This window comes from Rana temporaria, chromosome 2 (genome assembly GCF_905171775.1).
Source record: "Rana temporaria chromosome 2, aRanTem1.1, whole genome shotgun sequence".
NCBI lineage: Eukaryota > Metazoa > Chordata > Amphibia > Anura > Ranidae > Rana > Rana temporaria.
The window spans coordinates 304,800,758-304,824,799 of NC_053490.1; the positions used below are offsets into that span (position 1 = coordinate 304,800,758).

The following is a 24,042-nucleotide window of genomic DNA, read 5'->3' on the forward strand; positions in this document are numbered from 1 at the left end:
TACCAAAAACTGCGAAGGGTCCCGTATCCCGCAGAGTCCTGCGCCAACTGGCCGCCTGACAAGCAATACCTTTTTAAACGTCCATTTCCATAGAAGCGGGGCATGGTTACCATCCACCTTAGCGTTCTAGCTGTAGTAATGGACCTGGATGACCAATCTCCCAATCCCTACTGGAATCACTTGAGAATCTGGTACCAGCATACAGAGAGTTGTGACCAACACCTTTCAGACACTAGGAAAAAACTGATGAGCTTCCTGAGTGGGAGGGCTTTAATAGGGGGACTTTATGTCTGTTTTTTTCTGCCTATAGGTGGCGCATAACCCAGGTAGTCATGATTTATAGCCTGTCCTGTGATGTACAATCTTTACAGGTTAAAGTAAAAGTTCTTTTTTTTTTCATTCATCGAACAGATACAGTATAACAATACACTTCAAGTAGTATACATAACAGACCAAAAAGAGCAAATAATAGAAGATCACTGTTAGGGTTAACATAAACTTTAACACCACTGATTTTGTTACACGTTTATTCTTTGTAAGGAAGGAAAGTCTTAACATTGGTTTTCATCTACACCAACTCTGTAGTAAACATTTGCATTATGCAGACGTCCTGCAGCAAGCATTTGGAAGTAAGTCAGACCAAGCACTAGCCAGTTTCTGGTTCGCATTTATGTGCTTATTTATGTGACAGGTGTGCTTTTAAGATATTTGAAGGCATTGATAGAGTATGATTATATACTGGCTAACTTGTCATCTGATTGGCAGGTTTGAAAGTGGAAGTCACCCACTGTGGGCAGATGAAAAGAAAGTACAGAGTTTGCAATGTTACTCGCAGGCCGGCCAGCCACCAAACGTAAGTACGGTAATATTAAAGTCCATTACTTATGCCAGTGTGAGGAATGAGAAAAGTTTAGTAGTATATTGTCTTATGTGTCTTAGGTTCCCACTGCAGCTGGAGAGTGGCCAAACTGTGGAGTGCACGGTAGCCCAATATTTCAAGCAGAAATATAATTTACAACTAAAATATCCTCACCTTCCATGCCTGCAGGTGGGACAGGAACAGAAGCACACTTATCTACCTCTGGAGGTGAGACCTTGATTCTTGCATCATACTTTTATAGAACACTTGGATTATCCCTGATATCTTAGAAATAGATGTTTCATGTTATAAACCTGTTATAGTAAGTTGTGTCTTTAAATTCACAAATAGTGTCAAGCATATTAAGGCACAGTGGAAAGCATCTGAATATTTTCTGCTGTTTTTGGCACAACAGGCAAACTTGGCCTGGCCATACACTAGTAAAATTTTGTACAAAATTTCTAGTTTTATAGTGTTGCTAAACCCACAACAGTAAAATCAGTCTGTATATGCAGCATAGCATGCTTGTTATACTCACTGTGGAACTTAAGGGGTTAATCCTCTCCATTGTGTAAAAAATATGTTTTATCCTGTATGCATAGATCCTTCCCCCTCCTGTACTGTCTATCTAGGAAAGGCCAGCTAACATAGGCAGGGTAGCCGACCTGCACATGCTCAGTTGTGTCTTTTATGCTGGAGAGAACATTTACTTGTTCTCAGAGCTAGCCAGGTCACATGATATTGACATCACACATGTGGGTGTGTATACAGAGTAAAGTGGAAATCTCCTCCTACCTGAACTCTCAGCAAAGGAGAAACTGTACAGTTTATCACGTGACCATGGTATATAGATCATCTAAAAAAGGTATATAGTGGCAGTATTTTAATGTAAAAAGAAGATTTATAAGCTGTGGGCACTGTGGGGGGGGGATATGAACTATTTTCAAATTACTGGGTTTCGTAACACTTTAAGAAAGTTTGTTTGATTTTCTAATGGTTAGTGGGGTCAAATCAACATTTGTTTTCAACTGTAGTGACAGGAAAATTCAAAGGGGAGGATAGAAAATGAATTCCTAAAAAGTTGATACGGCTTTTGTTAAAGGAATAGCATTCTTCACAAAAAAGCAGATTACATTTTTGGGTAGTTTTGAATGACATTTGTCAATACATTAAATGTACTGAGAATAAAAATCTACTAGTGTATTGCCAGCTTTACAGGGCATGCTGCCTATAACGTTTAATAAATCATAAGGCAGTGAGAGCAGCCAGAAGCTAATGGGTCTTGGGTGCTCTGCACACACCTACTGTAAAGTTGCAGGCATGCTGCCAAACCACGTTATGATGAGCACAGTTTATAGTAAGTGTTTATTAGGCCTCTGTATAGGATTTTTGCTCCTGGAACGAACAGTGAATGTAAACAGTGTCAGCTCCTCAGCTAGAACAAAGTAATTATAGGCTGAGAGGAGCCATCACTGTTCACATATATCCACAAAACTATCGGTTACCTGCAGTTAAGATTGGATAAGGGACCCTGGACGCAGACATGAGAGCTTCCCTGTTCACATACACCTGTCACCCCATACACAAAAATCCACTTATTTTTGCTGCTGGAATTTGGCTTATGTAATCACCTGAGTAAAGGAATCCTTAAGGGTCCATTGAGCAGTAGCTACATAAATGTAAACAATATATGTGGACCAACTATGCATTGGGATCTGCATCTGATGTTTACCTTAAAATCAAATGACAAAGAACACAAACAAGTAACCTGTTTTGCTTGCAACAGTGTGCTCTCAGGGTTTCAGTTTTTTCGGTAATGTGGCTTTTCAATGCCTGCTCTAAAGCCTTATGTTTTATTGAAGTTGGTGCTTGGAGTATAATTTTACTTAAAAAAAAAATCCCTACACCCACAGATTGCAAAGAATTCCTGTTATGTTGATACAGAACTAGATAGGAAACCTGTTCACGAGCAAGGAGGATAGGGACTAAAAAATTAAAATAAAATACTACATATTGACTAAAGGTGGAGGAGTGATAAAATAATGTTTTGGGGGAATGTTAGAGATATAAAGAGTTTTTTACAAAAAGATAATTTTTATTATTATAGGTCTGTAACATTGTAGCTGGTCAACGATGTATTAAGAAGCTGACCGACAATCAGACCTCTACTATGATCAAAGCAACAGCTCGGTCTGCACCAGATAGACAGGAGGAGATCAGCAGGCTGGTGAGAGAAATTTTTTTGTTTATTGTTATTTACTTATATCCTATCAACTAGAGCTGCACGATTCTGGCTAAAATGAGAATCATGATTTTTTTGCTTAGAAGATAGATCACGTTTCTCTCACGATTCTTGCGGCGTATCATCATTATTCACAATAAAACAAAAAAAATTAGGCTAACTTTACTGTTTCTTTTTTATTCATTGAAGCCAGCATCCAGTGTCTGCATAGATTCAATAACAACCAAGCTGCCATACAGTGGAGAATAGTTATTTGATCCCCTGCAGATTTTTTAAGTTTGCCTACTTACAAAGAAATGAAGGGTCTATAATTTGTATTATAGGTGTATTTTAAATGATAGAGACAGAATATCAACCAAAAATCCAGAAAAAACACAAGATACAAATGTTATAAATTGAGTTGCAGTTCAGTGAGTAAAATAAGCTTTTTGATCCCCAAGCAAAACATGACTTAGTACTTGGTGGATAAACCCTAGTTAGCAAGCACAGAGGTAAGACTTTTCTTGTAGTTAGTGACCAGGTTTTTGTTCACATCTCAGGAGGGATTTTGGTCCACTCTTCTTTACAGATCTTCTCTAAATTCTTAAGGTTTTTTGACTGTGGCTTGGCAACTCAAAGTTTCAGCTCCCTCCATACATTTACTATAGGACTAAAGTCCGGAGACTGTCTAGACCACTCCATGCCCTTTAATAAGTTCTTCAACTCTTCACTGTCTTTAAATACAATAGAAGCAGTGCATCTGTGTTGGTGCAACCTCAGTAAACCTTGGGATTCGTACTTGAACCCAACTCTGTGGGGATGGCCTGTAATGTTGCTTCGGGCACTGGATCTTGCATTAGCTCTCACCTCAGCACTAGGTGCAATGGGTGTAATTAGCCACAGGATGCTATGGAACCCAGACGTTTTAGGATGTGCTCACTGTGACAAGATGTATAGGGACCAGCAACATGGACAGGTATAACATGTTCACCCTGTTTATTTGACTGTTACCGTAGTCCCACTGCAAGTATGAGACATAATATGTCCATTACTTGCTTTACACTGTGTGTGTGTGTGTGTATCCTGTATGTATGCGTTTATAGTTTTCAGGTGGATGACTAAGACTAAGTTGCACACTTTACAGCAACTTCCACCTAGAGCCGTTTTATAAGGTAATCTGGCACTTTCTCCCTCCCTTTTGCCACAAGCACTTCGCTACAGGGCAGTCACCACCCAGGTTGCTGCGTTCCCCTTCTTATACACGCTTAATGCATTTCCACACCCTGCTTCGTGAGAATCCCAAACGGGAAACTTTCACTGATAGCAATAGTGGAGGATCAAGGAAACTGCAGCAAAAGCTCAGGCAAACATTCGCTTTGTCATAAGCCTGCAAAATACTCAAACCACTTAGAGTGATGATGCTTCCCTTGCACTGGAGCAGGACACTATGTTAACAATGGTCACTGCATTGAATTCTAGCTCTATCTCTCTTATTAGCCTGTATCACAATTCCGGCTTTAATACAGCGGTCATAGTCCACAGCTCAAAAGCACCAGGATTTTTCTCCACCCCATGGTCCCTCCCGGAGTCTAGAAGATGTAGACATAGAGAGGAATGAATTGGACACAAGAGTGGTGTGAGCGGAGGCTGTGGCAGATTTCTCATCCCCAGGCTCCTATACAAATGATGCTACGACTTTAAGCAATTGCTTGCCAATGTAGATATGCTCACTTCTGCTGTGTGCAAAAGCCTAACTCTAAAAAGACATTCAACATTCATAAACAAATAGAATGGGTAATCTTTTACGATTTGGTCAATCCAGAAAAGATTTTCAGCCCTCCAAGAATAGATGCCAAACTATCCAGTGGAAAAAGAGTTCACAAAAATGTGGACTGTTCCAGTAGTAAACCCTATCTTTTAAGTCTTAAACATGTTATTGTACCTATAGAAGATGTTCCTACATTCAACAAGTCTGCTGAAAGAAAGTTGGAGACACTCTTAAAGGCTGTCCTTACTCTTTGAAGCCCAGCTCTGCAACCAGCTATTACTGCAATTTCTATTTGTCAAACCACAGCTAATTGGATTAGGGTGGTGAACAACCAATAGGATCCTGTAATTCAGAACCATACTTTGAACAATTACAACCACTACCTTGGTCAGCTGAAACTGACTGTCAAAGACGCCTCACACTTATGCCCTTTGAAGGAGGACATCTCTTTGATGAGACACTTAACAGATGTCACAGTTGAAAAGATCTTGCTGCCACGGCAGGTTGCAATATCCTCTTCTTCAATGGCTTCTACCTCATCAGAATGCAGAGCACATCAATGCATTAACCAAGCTTCAACTGCTAAGCCAAAATTCAGCCTTTTGTTTTTTTGTTTTTTAGAGCAAGACTTGGAACACAAAATCCACCAAGTTTACTCCAAAGCTTTCTTTCTCCTCACTCCTAAGATCAGGAAGAGGCATATGTTAGTTTTTCTTTTTCTCGGTAACAAACATTGCAGACCTATGGGTTCAGTTAGTGGTTTCAAAGCTGGATATATCTACTCCCTCAGCGCTTTCTTCTCTCAAACTATCCAAAATCTGTTTAAGGACACTCAGATTTTCAGAATGCCCTTTACCATCTCTTGTCCCAGGGAGTAGTCATTCCAGTACCTCTGGAGCACAGGTTCAAAGGATTCTGTTCCAACCTCTTCACGGTACAAAACCAATTGGAATATTCATTCTATCCTGAACTTAAAATCCCTAAACAAGTACCTCCTAGTTTAAACCTTTCTTGTGGAATTCTCAAGGTCAGGTATTGTCTTTCTGACACAAGACAACCGTAGACATCCAGGATGCCTATGTGAATATCCCTATATACCCATTCCATCAGCTCTTTCTGCGCTTCACAGTAGAAGATAAATGTTACCAGTTTGGGAGCAAAGGATAGACCAAATTGAAGTGCAACAGAGTATTCATAAAGGTACTAGAATTCCTCCTTGCCCTCTTAAGAACTTGGCATTGAAGTCACAGGGTATCCAGACTGCTTTTATTCTGAAGGACTTCTCTGCAAACTTCCACAGGGCCTCTCATATACTAAAGGCTTTTGGGTAGGTATTTAGCTTCCAAAAATCTGTTTTACAATATTCCCTTCACTGCAGCCTCACTCTAGACTCAGCCCAAGCAAAAATCTTTCTTCCAAAAAACAAACTGGTTTCTGTCAGATATCACACTTGGGCCTTGAGATCAAAGAAACGTCCCTCTGTGAGATTCTCTGAGAGTTCTGGGAATCATAGTGGCCTCTTTCAAGGCTGTTCAAACACAACCTGTTGGCATGGAACAAACCTATTTTATCTCCTGACCTTCCTATGCTCCTACCCAGCCAACAAAGAAACTTCCTTCTCTAGCTTGGTGGATTTCCAACCCAGCCATGGCAAGGGGAAAGTTGTTTCTACAATATCACTGGAAGGTAATGAAAACAAATGCAAATCTCCCAGGCTGGGAAAGAATTCTACTGTCATGGACATGCAATAATATCTGGCAGCTTACCTTCTCCTCATGTGTCCATTAGAGGCCTGACTCTGTTCTGGCTGACTTTTTATTATCTCTCCTTCCTGTATGGCCCCACCCCAGGCCATCCCCAGGAAGTCTATATTAACTGTTGCACTGCAGGTCTGCTTTGCAACTTTGTTTTGTTAGCTGTTCCTGTCTGTCGTGTGATACGTTAACCTTTCTGTTTACCGATTTTGGCTCGTCTCTGACTACTCCTGTTTGCCTGTGACCCTGACCTTTTGGCCTGTTCCTTAGTTACCCTTGTCTGCCTGTTGCCCCGAATTCGGCTTACCCATCACTATCCCTTGTGTTCTCAGTGGCTGCTTCCCCTCTCTCCCTCCGGAGCGTGACCTGGGGGACCCCAGGGGCCGCGACCTGGGTTCAGTTGCAGTAAAGGGGAAACAACAACTACAAGTAGATATTGATGGTCAGACTTTCAGGCCAAGTAAGTATATTAAAAATAAAGTTTAATATATTAAATTCCAAAAAGATACATGGTAGTACATTACAATTACAACAATTGACCACTGTATGCAAAATCCTCAGAAGTCGCCAACGCACGTTTCGCCGTGGGGCTTCTTCAGGACGATAACAAGGATTTCGTGAGTGACAGAGAACAAGTAGTTATATAACAGATGGTCCTTCGGTGGATGCATCCATAAGGCACATATGGCAAACGGTGTCACAAGATCAATAAGGAGCTTGTCCACAAATTTTTAAGAGAAGGATCTCATAGTGACTCTAAGATCAAAACACAAGTCGCAAGCTTGGGTCAGGCGTCACAGGAAAAAATCGCACGTCAGCTGTGCTAGAATAAGTGGTCCTGGGGCCCACTGGGACAACAGATACCTTACAGGTACACTAATGTCGTCTGTGTCCCAGGGTGTACAAGGGTGTAACACGTGTTACACCCTTGTACACCCTGGGACACAGACGACATCTCTTTTCAGCCGCATGACACCATTTATAAAGTTTACAACCCTGTGTTCAGCATAGGAACCGCCTTAGTGAGGACCTATGGTGCGTGGTTCTGTCTCCAACGGGGTACATCTGTCACCTGGCCACAGGTAAACTGAGAGTTTTACGTCACCGCGTTTTGGACGGTCGGAATTTGGTCTGACAGTGCGTATGCAAGACAGTTTGAACAGCCATGAACCCGGCCGACGTGCTGCGCCCCGCAGACGATCCATTACAGGGCATAGTTCACAGACTGAAGCTAATCAGATTCAAGCGATGCGATTCCTACAGGATCTGGCTTCCCGCTTTGAACAGCTTCAGACCTCGTTGAGGACCCCCCAATCCGCAACCCCAAGTGCAACCAGTCGCAGAGTCGCATTCGCTGAAACTACCACCTCCAATCCGTTTTTCGGGAGACTCCAAGGCCTGCAGGGGGTTTCTTAGCCAATTCCTCATCCATCCAAACTTCCTGTCTGATCGGGCTAAGGTAGCCTATATTATTTCTCTCCTTTCCGGTGAAGCTCTAGCCTGGGTTGCCCCCATGTGGGAGAAGAATGATCCGGTAGTTTCCAGCTTGTCTGACTTCTTGAAGCTCTTTCGTAACATCTTCAAGGAGCCGGCTCGGGTTTCTTCAGCGGCTAGTGCTCTTTTACGTCTCCGCCAAGAATCCCGTTCAGTGGGACAATATGCTCTCCAGTTCCGTATCCTCTCAGCTGAATTGAGCTGGAACAATGAGGCCCTGGTCGCGGCCTTTTTACATGGCCTCTCTGACCGAGTAAAAGACGAATTAGCGGGAAGAACCATCCCCGTCGGTCTGGACGATGTCCTCTCCTTATGCAACCAGATCGATATTCGTTTTCAGGAGAGGTCCATAGAAAAAAAGACGTCAAAACACTCCCTAGGCCCTAGCCACTCTGAGCTCCCCTCGCTTCGTCCCGTGGAGCATCCTCTGCCTGCTAAGGGACCTATGCAGCTGGGTCGGACCAGACTAACCCCCGAAGAACATGCTAGGCGCAGAACGCTGGGCTTGTGCCTCTACAGTTGAAGCAAGGTCCACTTTCGTGACTCCTGCTCGCTTCGTCCGGGAAATGCTCGGGTCTAATACATTTAGAAGGTGGAGTATTGGACCCACAAACATCACCTTCCCGTCTTCTCCTTCCGGTGTCCCTTCATGTAAGCACTTCTCCCCAGTCGACCCTTGCATATCTGGATTCCGGGGCTGCAGGCAACTTTATGGACTGGAGAACTGCTTCTTCTCTGAAGCTCACCCTTTCACCCCTCTCTATGCCGTTGGTAGTCTCAGCAATTGATGGCACTGTTCTCCCAGGGGGCCCTATTTGCTTCCAGACACTACCTATTAGGATGTTGGTAGGGATTCTCCACCAGGAGTGGATATCCTTTCTCATCCTACCCAAAGCCTCTACCCCCATTGTATTGAGCCTTCCTTGGCTACGGCTCCACTCTCCCCATGTGGACTGGGTCTCTGGGCAGATCCTGGCTTGGGGCCTTTCATGTTTCTCGTCATGTCTTTCCAAGGTGACCCCCAAGGAGAGAGTTTCGGTTGCTACCACATCTGTATCTTCTGATCTTCCCACTGCATACAGCGATTACCGGGATGTGTTCTGTAAGAAGTCAGCTGAGGTGCTTCCTCCCGACAGGTCTTTTGACTGTGCCATTGACCTTTTTCCCGGAGCAACTCTGCCCAGGGGTCGTACCTACCCTTTGTCCATCCCAGAGACCCAGGCCATGTCTGAGTATGTCGCAGAGAATCTTGAGAGAGGTTTCATCCGGATATCCTCGTCGCCTGCAGGAGCAGGGTTCTTTTTTGTTGCCAAGAAGGATGGTACCTTGAGACCCTGCATTGATTATCGAGGCTTAAACGCTGTTACTATTAAAAATCGATACCCCTTATGCCGCGTACAGATGAGCATACACGTACGATGAAACCGGTCCGCCGGAGCGTTTTCACCATACATGTATGCCCGGGGATTTCTGTATGGTGGCTGTACTCGCCATCATACAGAAATCCGCGCGTAAACAATACGCGGGGCGTGTCCGCTCCGTCGCCGCGGCGACGTGGGCGGCCCTGCCAGTTAAATGCTTCCACGCATGCGTCAAAGTCATTCGACGCATGCGAGGGATGGCGGGCGCTCGGACATGTACGGTAGGTCTGTACAGACGACCGAACATGTCCGAGGGGACAGGATTCCAGCGGGCTGTTTTAAAACAAGTCCGGAAATATTTGCCCGCTGTGAAAAGGCCCGGCGGGCAAATGTTTGCTGGAATCCTGCCCGCTCGGGCCTACACACGACCGAACATGTCTGCTGAAACTGGTCCGCGGACCAGTTTCAGCAGACATGTTCGGTCGTCTGTACGGAGCCTTACCCTTAATATCTGAGCTATTCGATAGGTTGAAGGGTGCCTCCATTTTCACCAAGTTGGATCTCAGAGGGGCTTACAACCTCATTCGAATACAAGAAGGTGATGAATGGAAGACTGCGTTTAACACTCGAGACGGCCATTACGAATACCTGGTCATGCCTTTTGGGTTATGTAATGCCCCAGCCGTATTTCAAAACTTTGTCAATGAAATCTTCAGGGACCTGCTGTACCAGTTTGTTGTCATCTATCTGGATGACATTCTTATCTTTTTGGAAAATCTGCGTATCCACAGAAACCATGTCCGCACTGTACTCCAGCGCCTTAGAGAGAATAATCTCTATGACAAGCTGGAGAAATGTTCCTTTGAATGTTCTGAGGTCCTATTTTTGGGATGCTTTGTCTCAAGTTTGGGGCTTTGTATGGATCCTGGGAAGGTCTTAGCCATTACCAACTGGCCTCTTCCTGCTAGCCTCAAGGCCACACAGCGCTTTCTTGGCTTCACAAACTATTATAGGCAGTTCATAAGGAATTTCTCTTCCATTGCCGCGCCTATTATCGCTTTGACCAAGAAGGGTCCTAATGCCAAAGACTGGCCCCCCGAAGCTGTCTCTGCGTTTCACGATCTGAAACAGGCCTTTGTCTCTGGACCTCTCTTGAGGAGACCAAATCCTGGGGAGGCATTTTTTATTGAAGTGGATGCTTCTTCAGTGGGGGTGGGAGCGGTGCTTCTTCAACTCTTTGAGAAGAGACGTCAACCATGTGCATTCTTTTCCAAAAAAAATTCCCAGGCTGAGAGAAATTATGCCATCGGCGACCGGGAACTTCTTGCAATCAAATTGGCGCTAGAAGAGTGGCATCTTTTGGAGGGTTCCCCTCCATAACGATCTTCACCGATCACAAGAATCTACAGTACTTACAGAATGCTAAACGTCTGAATCCCAGACAGGCCAGGTGGAGTCTCTTCTTTTCCCGTTTTTAATTTCACGATTACGTACAAACCTGGTTCCTGCAACGGTCAGGCTGATGCGCTCTCTAGGTCCTTTGACACTTTGGACGGAGGAGCCCACTCTTGAACCTGAGCCGATCATCCCAACTTCTTGCATTGTTGCCCATTCTACCACCCTGGACTGTAGATATCCTGGCCTCCGGGTTAAATTTCACGTTACCTCTGCTTGTGGCTAAGACCAAAGGTCCTTAAGAGCTGACACTGAATGCTCTCAGGCCCCGTACACACGTCCGAGGAACTCGACGGGCAAAACACATTGTTTTGCTCATCGAGTTCCTTGTGAAGCCGCCGAGGATCTCGGCGAGCCAAGTTTCCCCATTGACTAACGAGGAAATAGAGAACATATTTGGCTCGACGAGTTCCTCGTCGGCTTCCTCGGCCAAAAGTGTACACACGACCGGGTTTCTCGGCAGAATACGGCTCCGATCGAGTTTCTGGCTGAATTCTGCCGAGAAACTCGGTCGTGTGTACGGGGCCTTTAAGTTCCCTGGACTCATTTTAGGATAATCTATGCTTTTCCTCCAATGAAAATTCTGCCTTGACTCCTGCACAAAATAGCAAACGAAGAAATTGCTGATCCTCATTGCAAACTGACACAGAAGAACATGCTACACAGACATACTCAATTTGCATTCCCTTGTAAAGACCTTTATTCAAGTTGTTTCTCAAATCAAACTGCACTTATAGCACCCTTTACTTCCTTGCGACCTCACTTTGGTTCTCTCTGCCTTGCAGAAACTAACTTTTTGAATCTGTCAGAGAACTTCCTTTGTATATGCTCTTCTGCAAGTTCGCCTTCTTGGCTGCTGTCATGTCTGTCAGGTAGTGGCTCTCTCTTGTGAGGAGCCATTCCTCATTCTTCACAAGGACAAAATTGTCTTATGCCCAAGTCCCTCCTTTCTTCCTAAGGTAGTTTTAGCCTTCCACCTTAATAAAGACATAATCCTTCCTTCGTTGTGCCCTGCTCCAAAGCACCCAAAGGTGATTGATCTTCACTGTTTGGACTTGGTCAGAGCCATCAGAGTTCTATGTACAGGTCCTATCAGGAAGACAGACTTCCCTATTGTCCTATCCTCAGTACCTCACAAGGGACACCCTGCTTCAAGATCCAATATCACTAGGTGGATAAGTCAACTAATCTCAAGTGTTTATACCCTAAAGGACAAAGCACCTCTTGCACTAATAAGTGCTCAAACTCCCAGATCGGTAGGAGTTTCCTGGGTATTCCAACATCTTTACCACGGCTGCAGCCCAATTTACTTCTTCTCCTCTTCTCTTCTCTTTGGTTCTATCCCTTTTCAGCAGCTCGAGCCCCCAGGAGACTAAGAAGGACAGTATGTCTCTGCTATCTCACACACTTATTAACTAGTTGTTCATCTGGGATTTCCCCATCAGAGATAGACAGTCCTCCTTTGCTAACTGACGTCCGGACGGTCTATATATGTGTTTTTTGTTATGTCTATCGTCTATAATGTGTATGTTAATGTGTTGATCTGATTAAAGTCCTTATTGGCCCAGATCCCATTGTAATTGATTTTAGCCCCCCTCCACACACTATTCCCTCATAGTATGTGCTATTTAACTAAATAAAATGTATATTTTTGGACTAATCACTTATTAGTCAGTGTGTTCATATCAGTCTTTCTTGTTTTCAGTCCTCTATGATTGAAATGCTTTGATATGTATTCCAACATCAAGCCTGTGTTTCCCAGCTTTGTAAAAGCGAACCACCTGGTCTTCTGCTCAAAAATTTCTTCTGCAAATGCATGTTTTGGCCATAAGATTTTTTCACCAGCACTCTGTGTGTGGTCTGTTGGCACAGCTATGTTTCTCTTGTTGTTGCCCATCCCTCTTCTCCATTGCTTGGGATCATTGCAGGGTCGATGTCTATCAAGCCTGTGTCCTGTACTGTACAATTGCGATAAAATAAATTTTGACTTGCCTATAAATTCCAAATATTTTAGTACAAGACACAGGAAACCCCCCCTTCTGCTCCTGCATTACTATGCATTGTTTGCTACAATACAAATGAGGACTAAGTGGGGTAGGATTATAGGGGGACACCTACACGGCGTGTCCTTCAGAAGCTTTTCCAGTGTCCAATCACCTGAAGGTACCAGCCTATACCTCAGGTCTATGAATATCAAGCCTGTGTCAAAGTCAAACATTTCTGATTGAAAATAACAGCTAGTGGAGATTGTGTACATTATATTACATTCCATCTATTTGTGTTATGTCAGTGTAATATGTCTTCTTCTATTGCCACAGATGAAAAATGCAAGTTATAATCTGGACCCGTATATCCAGGAATTTGGGATCAAAGTTAAAGATGATATGACAGAAGTCACAGGAAGGGTCCTTCCAGCACCTATTTTACAATATGGAGGACGGGTAAGTTAAAAATCTTCTTTATAGAGTAAGTACAATGTAATGTATAAGGCATGTTGTGACATGGTTAGTGTTCTTATAAAACAACTTATATTGGCAAATGCTAACCAGCAATAGTGCAGTGTTGCCCAACAGCAGACTAGTCAGCTACTGCAAGAGGCAAACTGCTTAAATGTACAGTCAACACAAAAACTTTTTTTCCAACCGAAAAAAATTCTATCGGAAATTCCGTTCGTCTGTATGGAAGTGCGACGGAGAAAAAAACATGCATGCTAGGAAACAATTTGACGCATGCTCGGAAGCATTGGACTTCATTTTTAGGCTTGTCGTAGTGTTGTACGTCGCCACGTTTTTGACAGTTGGAATTTGGTGTGTCTGTGTGTATGAAAGACAGCTTGAACGGAATTCCGTCGCAAAAACCCATCAAAGTTTATTCAGACGGAAACTCCGATCGTGTGTACAGGGCATAAGAGTCACTGAATGTGAGAAATTACCCAAGGCACAGCGTGCTGATTTGCTAGAACCCTTTCTAACAGGGTAGCCCTACATTGACTTACAGTCTTGGGATGCCCAGGATTATCCTAAACTCATAGGGGAAATACTAGCCAGGCTTGGGGTTAACCATGGAAATTTAGAAAATAGCATGTGTACACATAGGAATAGGACCCTAGGAAGCCAGCTAAGTCCAAGAAGTATGATTTATTCCACCTTTCAAACAAGTGATTATTACTAGAGGCGCTCGATCCTGCTCAGGTTGTGGACCATGTGGTCTGCAGCTGTTGCATCAGAGCCTTGCCTGTGAAAAGCATTATAACCCATTCTATCTGCTCCTTGCTTTTTTCACCTGCAAATTATGTCAATTGTTAGCCCATACACATAGAACTTAATTTTTCTGTGAAAAAACTGCATATCCCATGATCCCTGGGTCTCAGTCTAGTGCAGGTGAGAGTTAGTAACACATTATTTAGTTCTGCCAGCCATAAGCAGGCAGAGCATTCACAGACAAAGAGCTCACTGTTGCACCTGGAATATGTTTTAATTACATTAGTACTCCCACATTTGTGATGTGACACAGAGTGACCTAGCACATAAAGTTGTCTTGTACCTTTGGTGATTAGGGACAGACTAGCTTTACCAAACCATGTATATAGTGGAGCTGGTTAGCCATAACACTACAAATTTCAGTTGGAGCTTTAGTGGGGAGCAAGAGCCGCATAAGCCGATGCCTCCTCTGTAATGGTGGCTCCTGTCCCATGCGGAATGATACCAACTGCACTCCACCTCTTATCTTGAATAACAGTCTCCAGAGTGGTGCCAGCAGCAGGAAAGACGAGTTTTTCAGGTCAGTGTCAAGCAATACACTGGGCATAATAGTATAGGGCTGCTTTCACACTGATGTGCTGTCGTTTACTCACACCATGGGTGCAGGGCAGTGTACCTGCAGCTTTCCTGCAGGTTTGCTGCGGTTAGCCATAGTATATATTAGCTATTATATCCTATGGGTTTGGTGCACTTTCTGAAAGCGTTTTACTTTACGTGTGAACGAGCCCTAAGGGTGCCACTTCCGAATGCAAGGGTTCATTCACAAGTACAACAGGCACTGCTGCTCCTCTGAAAAGCGATCTGAGTGTGTTGGGTGGCAAGGAGGCAATATGTTGCTGCCTCCACTACCTGATTTAAACCCATGATTGCTGTGCAATGCATGCAATTGCGACACAGTAGTGCAGCAATTAGAGGTTTAAATCAGGTGTAAGGATGTGACACTGTTTGTGATGATCTTTGATTGATTGATTGATTGATTGATTGATTGATTGATTTTTGAGCTTAATTAGGCGCCAAATGCCCACTGTGAAGTGAGCGTCTTTGACTTCTCCCATGTTGTTCAGGTAGATCTCCTCCTCTTTAAGGTTGCCTAACCCTGGTGTACATAATAGTGATGTGCAGCCCTTTATTGCTAATTAAACTGGGGGATGATCCCAGTAAATCTTATGCCAGTGTCCAATCACCAGAAGGTAGCACCATATATAATCTATTGTCTAAGAATCAACTCATGTTTCCTGTACTGTACTCCATGATATGGATTTTACAGGTAAGTCAGAATTTCTATTTTCACATCTTAAGGTGCATACACTATATGGTCAAAAGTTTGTAGACACTTGACCATTATATGCTAAAAGTATATGGGCACTTGTCCAAATAGTTTTGTTCAGGCATTCAAGGGTAATGTTATAGATACAGTATACAAAGTTTTATTAGACAATTCTGCTCTTTATGCAAGGTTTTTGTAGCAATAGATTTGAGGAAAGCCCTCTTCTGTTTCAGTGTGTGCCCCTGTGCACAAAGCCATGTGCGGAGAAACATGGTTTAATATGGAACTCGAGTGACCTGCAGAGAGCCCTGACCTCAAACCTATTAATCACCTTACTGATGAATTAAAACATCATATGTGATCCAGTTGGTTTACCATCAGTATCTGACCTCACAAATATTTTGTATTATGGAAAGCCTTTAAAGAAGAGAGGAAGCTGTTATAGCTGCAAGGTGGAGAGGTGGCACTTTCTTATTAAAGCCATCATTTTGGTTTAAAATGTCTAATAAACTCATATACAATGGATGTGATGGCCAGATGTCCAATCACATTGCCCATATAGTGTATATTTGTTATCTATCTGCATTACAGATAAAGTTTTAGCTAGAACATAACATCTATGTGTTCATGGGTGTACTGTGGGTATTTGAATTTATGTTTGATGCGATTTGCAGTACAATTTTTACAATGAGCCTTTATCAATCTGAGCTATGGTAGTAAATAATACCCAATGTTTGTTTTTCCTCTCCTAGAATAGAGCTATTGCAACTCCAAACCAAGGAGTGTGGGACATGAGAGGAAAGCAGTTCTACAACGGCATTGAGATCAAAGTTTGGGCCATTGCTTGCTTTGCTCCGCAGAAACAATGCCGGGAAGAAGTGCTAAAGTGAGTGGGAATATAATGCAGGAGGTAGAAAAGGTTTGCTGAAATTTGTGTCTACAGAAGAACTCAGACCTAATTGAATATTAAGATACTGTTTCAAATGAGCTATTCCTTACAATATCAATGCAGATAATGTGCAGTTGAGTCCTCTCCACTACAACACACTGATTAAAAACACTACTACAAATATCCTATATTGTATCATGGAAGTTGAGCTTTCTTTTATTCTGGTTTAGACCTGCTTAGCAAACAAATACTAAGGAAGAAGAGAGGGCATTTACAGAAGCTAAGATTTAAAGAAGTATCACTACAAAGAAGAAATTGTTTTTTGAACCCCCCCATGGGCCTAGTGCATGGATCACTTGGTCTCATTCCAGTCCCAGTTGTGGTTGCTGAGCAAGGTGCTTTAAGCAAGGAGACATACTTTGTGAGTGTCAGTGCTTGTCCCTGGCTGCAGGGGCCACTCTAGAGACCAGCACTGCAGCTCATCGTAGTATGACAGTGGAGCCTGTCAACCCAAGGACATCTTCATATGCTCCTTGTGCATTATACAGTGTGCCTGTAACAAAAAAAGTGAATGGCAGTACCTGTACTCGTAGTTCCTCCCTCCCTGTTTCATCTGCAGCTGCAGGAGACAACAAAAGGGAGTGATAATAGTGATGATGGAGGGGCCATCAGTGTCAAACATTTCAGGAAAATAGAGCGCTGGTGAAAACAAAAGGGAGATGTGTTCAAGGGCAGAGAGTAGCCAGCACATGAGGCTGTACACAGACAGAGGGAGCATACACAAAGTTCAGTGTCTGTACAGTGTACACTACAGTAACGTACACCAATCTGCACTGTACTTTGTGTTCTGTAGTACATATATATGGATTACCAGTTCACAGGTACTTGGTAATGTGCCTATGATCAGGTAATCTAGTTATTTTGTTTTTACTTTTCTTACATGTAATTGGGTATCCTTTGCAAAGTGAAACTTCACCACATATACTAGGCTTTGAAGCAAATGCCCTTGTAGAGTGCAATTTGCATTTGCAAAATGTACAGTCGTTTTGCCTTTAGTAAATCAACCCCTATGTTCTTTTATTTCCTACCGACCGAGTGCAATATACACTGGGTCTCCTGGGGGATTAATTCATGATTTTTTAGTCATATTAATAATTGTTATTTAAATTTGTGTATGTGTGGGTTATATGAATTGTCAGATCAAATTTATCTTTTCGCAGCACTTCGTGGGCACAAATGCTCCTTTTTCAGGGATATTCAATTTACTTGTAGAGGAGAGGTTTGTCCTTTAAAACTTAACTCCAGGCAAACGGCTGAATAAACAGATGAAATATATGTGTAAAGAAACTGCTTTGCCTGCCACTTCATCCTCCTTTTTCACCAAGTCTTCTGGGTCCCATGTTGCTAATCGCCTCCCATTGGGAAGCCAGCTTTGATGCCCATATTCCTGGCATTTTAGAGGGTCAGAGCATGAGCCTGGGTATACACTGCACTGTGCACTAGTTTGAAAATGGCTAGTAGAGGAATCTAAATAAATTATTTGAATTTAACTATGAAGCACTGGTTAGACGAATAAAACTAGATCTAGCGAGATGGGATAAGGAAATCTTTACATGGTTTGGGCGGACAAAAATACTAAAGATGAATGTGCTTCCAAAACTTCTGTATTTAATACAGGCCCTACCAATTAAGATCCCACAAAGTTTCCTAAGGGAACTGAGGTCAAGATTCCTGAAATTGATATGGGCGGGAAAACCGGCGTGAGTAAGAAGAGCTATTCTGTCACTCCCCAAAGGGGAAGGAGGGATCGGGTTTCCAGACCCGGTAAAGTATCAGGAAGCATCTCACTTAGTCAGAGTGGTGGAGTGGTGTGGGTGGAATAAAAAACCCTGGATAAAAATGGAGCAAGCAACGGTAGAAATACCATTGGAATGCCTGGGTTGGATCCCAGAAGCTGAAATAACAGCAGATGTAAAGAAACACCCAACAATAGGAGCCACCATGCGAATAATTAAAAAGATCTTTGAAAAAACAAATATGTCTAGGTATCCGAGTCCGATGACTCTGATCCTGGGCACTAAGGCATTTCAACCAGGCCTGATAGATCCAAGATTTAATGCTCTGCGACAAAGGGGCATTAGCAGGATCATTCATTTTTAAAAAGACAACCGATTAATGACAAGGAGAGAGATTGAAAGAGAAATTATACCAGAATTAGATTTTTTCCGGCTGTTGTAACTAGAAGCGTTTCTACGGACAAAAGCAAACACATATACAGAAGTTAGAACATTGTCAAAATTTGAGCAGATATGCTTAGAGGGGAACCCTCTGAGACACTCACTGTCACATTTTTATGCAACACTAATTAATTTAGACATACCACAAGAACTTACATTCATATAAGCATGGGAGAGAGATCTGGGACTAACATTTTCCCAAGAACAGAAAGAGAGGGTCTTGCGGTTTACCCACAAGGCCTCAGTAGCAAGTAAATACCAGGAGGGAGGATACAAAATTCTAACCAGATGGTATAGAACACCAACAGTACTGCATCGAATATATCCTCAGACGTCAGATGCTTGCTGGAGATGTCATGCAGCAGAAGGGACATTACTGCATATCTCTTGGCAATGTGCAAAAATACAGGAATTCTGGAAAATGGTAATAGAAACTATTAAAAAAATTACAGGAATCTTCTTAGAAGACAGGCCAGCAGCTATTTTAATACTAGATATTCCTATGTCAATGGAAAAATATAAAAATTCATTGTTAAGACACCTTATCATAGCCGCGAGGGCGTGTATCCCGGCCCTGTGGAAAAAGGAGAACCCCCCATCCAGAGCACAATGGCTAGCGAGATTTGATGAAATCCAACACATGGAGAATCTCACAATGGCAATGAAAGATCAGGATGAGAGATATCGGACGATATGGGCCCCATATTTGAAATACAGGGAGGAGTGAGGGGGGTGGGCCTGGGATGGGAGGGGGAGCAAATAGACAACCTGCATTGTTGGCGTTTTTATTTGGGGTTCCTACCCGAAGGAGGTGGGAAGAGGGAGGGGGAGGGCAATAACGAGAAGTAAGTTAACCACTTAACAGAAGGGACAAAACACATGGGTATAGAGAAACTGCTGCTCACCCCGGTTAAGGGTTAACCACTTAACGACCCCTTCACGCCGATATACGGAAGAATGGCACGGCTGGGCACATCAACGTATAGGTACGTTGTCCTTTAAGCCCTGCCGTGGGGTCGCGACCACGCGCCCGCGACCCGGTCCGAAGCTCCGTGACCACCGGACTCACGGACCCGATCGCCGCTGGAGTCCCGCGATCGGTCCCCGGAGCTGAAGAACGGGGAGAGCCGTGTGTAAACACGGCTTCCCCGTTCTTTACTGTGGCAGCGTCATCGATCATGTGATCCCTTTTATAGAGGGACACAATCGATGATGTCACACCTACAGCCACACCCCCCTACAGTTGTAAACACAATTGAGGTCACACATAATCCCATCAGCGCCCCCTGTGGTTAACTCCCAAACTGCAATTGTAATTTTCACAATAAACAATGCATTTTAAATGCATTTTTTGCTGTGAAAATGACAATGGTCCCAAAAATGTGTCAAAATTGTCCGAAGAGTCCGCCATAATGTCGCAGTCACGAAAAAAATCGCTGATCGCCGCCATTAGTAGTAAAAAATTTTTTTTTTATAAAAATGCAATAAAACTATCCCCTATTTTGTAAACGCTATACATTTTGCGCAAACCAACCGATAAACGCTTATTGCGATTTTTTTTTTTACCAAAAATATGTAGAAGAATACGTATCGGCCTAAACTGAGGAAAAAATATTTTTTTTATATATTTTTGGGGGATATTCATTATAGAATAAAATATTGCATTTTTTTTAAAACTGTCACTCTATTTTTGTTTAAAGCGCAAAAAATAAAAACCGCAGAGGTGATCAAATAAGGGTTAACCACTTAACGACCCCTTCACGCCGATATATGCCGCCATTAGTAGTTAAAAAAAAAAAATATTATAAAAATGCAATAAAACTATCCCTTATTTTTTGTAAACGCTATAAATTTTGCGCAAACCAACCGATAAACGCTTATTGCGATTTTTTTTTACCAAAAATAGGTAGAAGAATACGTATCGGCCTGAACTGAGGAAACAAATATGTTTTATATATTTTTGGGGGATATTTATTATAGCAAAAAGTAAATAATATTGAATTTTTTTCAAAATTGACGCTCTATTTTTGTTTATAGCGCAAAAAATAAAAACCGCAGAGGTGATCAAATACCACCAAAAGAAAGCTCTATTTGTGGGGAAAAAAGGACGCCAATTTTGTTTGGGAGCCACGTCGCAATGGTCAGTTAAAGCGACGCAGTGCCGAATCGCAAAAAGGGGCAATTTCCTTTAGCTGCATTTTGGTCCGGGTCTTAAGTGGTTAAAGAGAAAATGAGAAGTTACACAGAACCAGAGAAGAACTAAGGAGAGAAGGAAAGGATAGGACTGCAATGGTGTCTCTCCATCTCTTTCTCCCTTCTTTGCCATAGTTTATATAAACTGATGATATGAAATGTGATAATCTGTAACGTGAAACTTGTGAAAAATAAAGAATTTATAGAAAAAAAATGGCTAGTAGAAAGCAGGACAACTGTATATCCTAGCAATTTAAACAAATCCCAAAGGAATTTACCTTAGTGCAGTCCTCCTTCACTTACCTCATCCTTCGATTTTGCTTTTAAATGTCCTTATTTCTTCTGAGAAATCCTCACTTCCCGTTCTTCTGTCTATAACTACACACAGTAATGCGTAATTTCTCCCTGGTGTGGAGAAAGCCTCTTGAGGGGGGAGGGGGCGAGCAGGAGTGTCAGGATGCCCACTAACACACAGCTCCTTTCTCTATCTGCAAAGTAGAGAGCGTCCTGACTTGCCTGCTCGCCCCCTCCTCCCTCAAGAGGCTTTCTCCATACCAGGGAGAAAGCCTTGCATTACTGTGTGAAGTTACAGACGAAAGAATAGGAAGTGAGGATTTCTCAGAAGAAATAAGGACATTTAAAAGCAAAATGGAAGGATGAGGTAAGTGAAGGATGACTGCACTAAGGTAAAGGAAGCTATTTAGGGAAAACATTTTTTGCCTTTACAACCCCCTTAACCACTTAACCCCCGGACCATATTGCTGCCCAAAGACCAGAGCACTTTTTGCGATTTGGGACTGCGCCGCTTTAACTGACAATTGCGCGGTCGTGCGACGTGGCTCCCAAACAAAATTGCCGTCCTTTTTTTCCCACAAATAGAGCTTTCTTTTGGTGGTATTTGATCACCTCTGCGGTTTTTATTTTTTTGCGCTATAAACAAAAATAGAGCGACAATTTTGAAAAAAATGAATATTTTTTTACTTTTTGCTGTAATAAATATCCCCCAAAAATATATAAAAAACATTTTTTTTCCTCAGTTTAGGCTAATACGTATTCTTCTACACATTTTTCGTTAAAAAAAATCGCAATAAGCGTTTATTGATTGGTTTGCGCAAAAGTTATAGCGTTTACAAAATAGGGGGTATTTTTATGGCATTTTTATTAATATATTTTTTTTACTAGTAATGGCGGCGATCAGCGATTTTTTTTTTCGGTACTGCGACATTATGGCGGACACTTCGGACACTTTTGACAAATTTTTGGGACCATTGGCATTTTTATAGCGATCAGTGCTATAAAAATGCATTGGATTACTATAAAAATGCCACTGGCAGTGAAGAGGTTAACACTAGGGGGTGGGGAAGGGGTTAAGTATGTCCCTTGTGTGTTATCTTACTGTGGGGGGGGGTGGCCTCACTAGGGGAAACACTGATCCTCTGTTCATACATTGTATGAACAGAAGATCAGCATTTCCCCTGCTGACAGGACCGAGAGCTCTGTGTTTACACACACAGCTCCCGGTCCCCGCTCTGTAACGAGCAATCGCGGGTGCCCGGCGGCGATCGAGCCCGCCGGGCACACGCACCGGAGTCGGGGGCGAGCGGGCGGCCCGCACGCGCCCCTAGTGGCCGCTCGAAGAGCGGACGTATAGCTACGGGCTCTCGCCCAGGAGAGCCGACCTGCCGCCGTATAATGACGGTGCGCGGTCGGCTAGTAGTTAATGACCATACAGATAAAACAAATACAGTTATACAGAAAAAGCACCTCTGTTTTACCTGTATAATAGATAAAAGTTCCTGTTGATCCTACCAGAAATCTTGGCAGCTGATAATGACCCCCTGTGTTATGAAGAGCAGGAGGTTATCTGTAGTCCTAAAACCTTTTCTGTCCTAGGGTGATAGTGCGTCCCCTCCATAGATACATTACAGAAAGTGAGTCATCCAAGGACAGAAGGTGTGTTAATTGCAAGATCACCACGTAATACCAAATGTAAAAAAAAAAATTGAAAAAAGAACACTGATTCAACAATCACATCTAAGGATTTGTAAGCTGCAATGTATAAAATTTTAGTTTTTGTATTTATCTTTAACCACTTAATCCCTGGACTATATTGCTGGTCGAAGACCAGAGCACTTTTTGCGATTCGGCACTGCGTCGCTTTAACTGACAATTGCGCAGTCGTGCGACGTGGCTCGCCAAACAAAATTGGCATCCTTTTTTCCCCACAAATAGAGCTTTATTTTGGTGGTATTCGATCACCTCTGCGTTTTTTAGTTTTTGCGCTCTAAACAAAAATAGAGCGACAATTTTGAAAAAAAATTATATTTTTTACTTTTTGCTATAATAAATATCCCCCAAAAATATATATAAAAAAAAAAATTCTTCTACATATTTTTCGTTAAAAAAAAAATCGCAATAAGCGTTTAATGATTGGTTTGCGCAAAAGTTATAGCGTTTACAAAATAGGGAGTATTTTTATGGCATTTTTATTAATATTCTTTTTTTACTAGTAATGGCGGCGATCAGCGATTTTATTTTCTCGGTACTGCGACATTATGGCGGACACTTCGGACACTTTTGACACATTTTTGGGACCATTGGCATTTTTATAGCGATTAGTGCTATAAAAATGCATTGGATTTCTATAAAAATGCCACTGCCAGTGAAGGGGTTAACACGGGTGTGGGGAAGGGGTTAAGTATGTTCCCTGGGTGTGTTCTAACTGTAGGGGGGGGTGGACTTACTAGGGAAAATGACTGATCTTCTGTTCATACATTGTATGAACAGAAGATCAGCATTTCTCTCCCTGACAGGACTGGGAGCTGGCCTGCGCGGGAGCCGACGTAGAGCTACGGGCTCTCGCACAGGGGAGCCGACCTGCCGCCAAAAAAAAAGACGACGGCTGATCGGCAACTAGTTAAATCTCTGTACACACGATCGGTCCATCCGATGAAAACAGTCTGATGATCCATCAGACCGTTCTCATCAGTTTGACTGATCGTGTGTACACGGCATAAGTAACACGTTTTCCATCCCCAGTGTGTGGCTGGACTGTAAAAGGAGAAATTGGCTCATCTCTCTGTCACTTCACTCTCTTCTCCTATCAGCATGTACCTTGTTAGCACATGAGCAGTGCAGCAAAACAGACTGGCTCCCTGTGCTGCTTCCTAATCTTTCAGCCTGAGCTCTGCTGTACAGTGATTGCGAAAGGTTAATACCCAGTCAAAATTCAGGTGCTTGACTGCCTGCAAACAAAAAATACACTTAATGATGTATTAATAAAA

General features: G+C 42.8%; 1 protein-coding gene across 1 annotated transcript in view; it reads left to right on the forward strand.

Annotated features, from left to right (window-relative positions):
- LOC120926967 (protein argonaute-1) overlaps positions 1-24,042 on the forward strand; it is a 193,802-nt gene that overhangs the window by 128,119 nt on the left and 41,641 nt on the right. Inside the window, exons 7-11 of the mRNA XM_040337319.1 lie at positions 766-853; positions 940-1,087; positions 2,967-3,086; positions 13,231-13,353; positions 16,192-16,325. Coding sequence (XP_040193253.1) covers positions 766-853; positions 940-1,087; positions 2,967-3,086; positions 13,231-13,353; positions 16,192-16,325 — 613 coding nt within the window. The remainder of the gene's footprint in view (positions 1-765; positions 854-939; positions 1,088-2,966; positions 3,087-13,230; positions 13,354-16,191; positions 16,326-24,042) is intronic.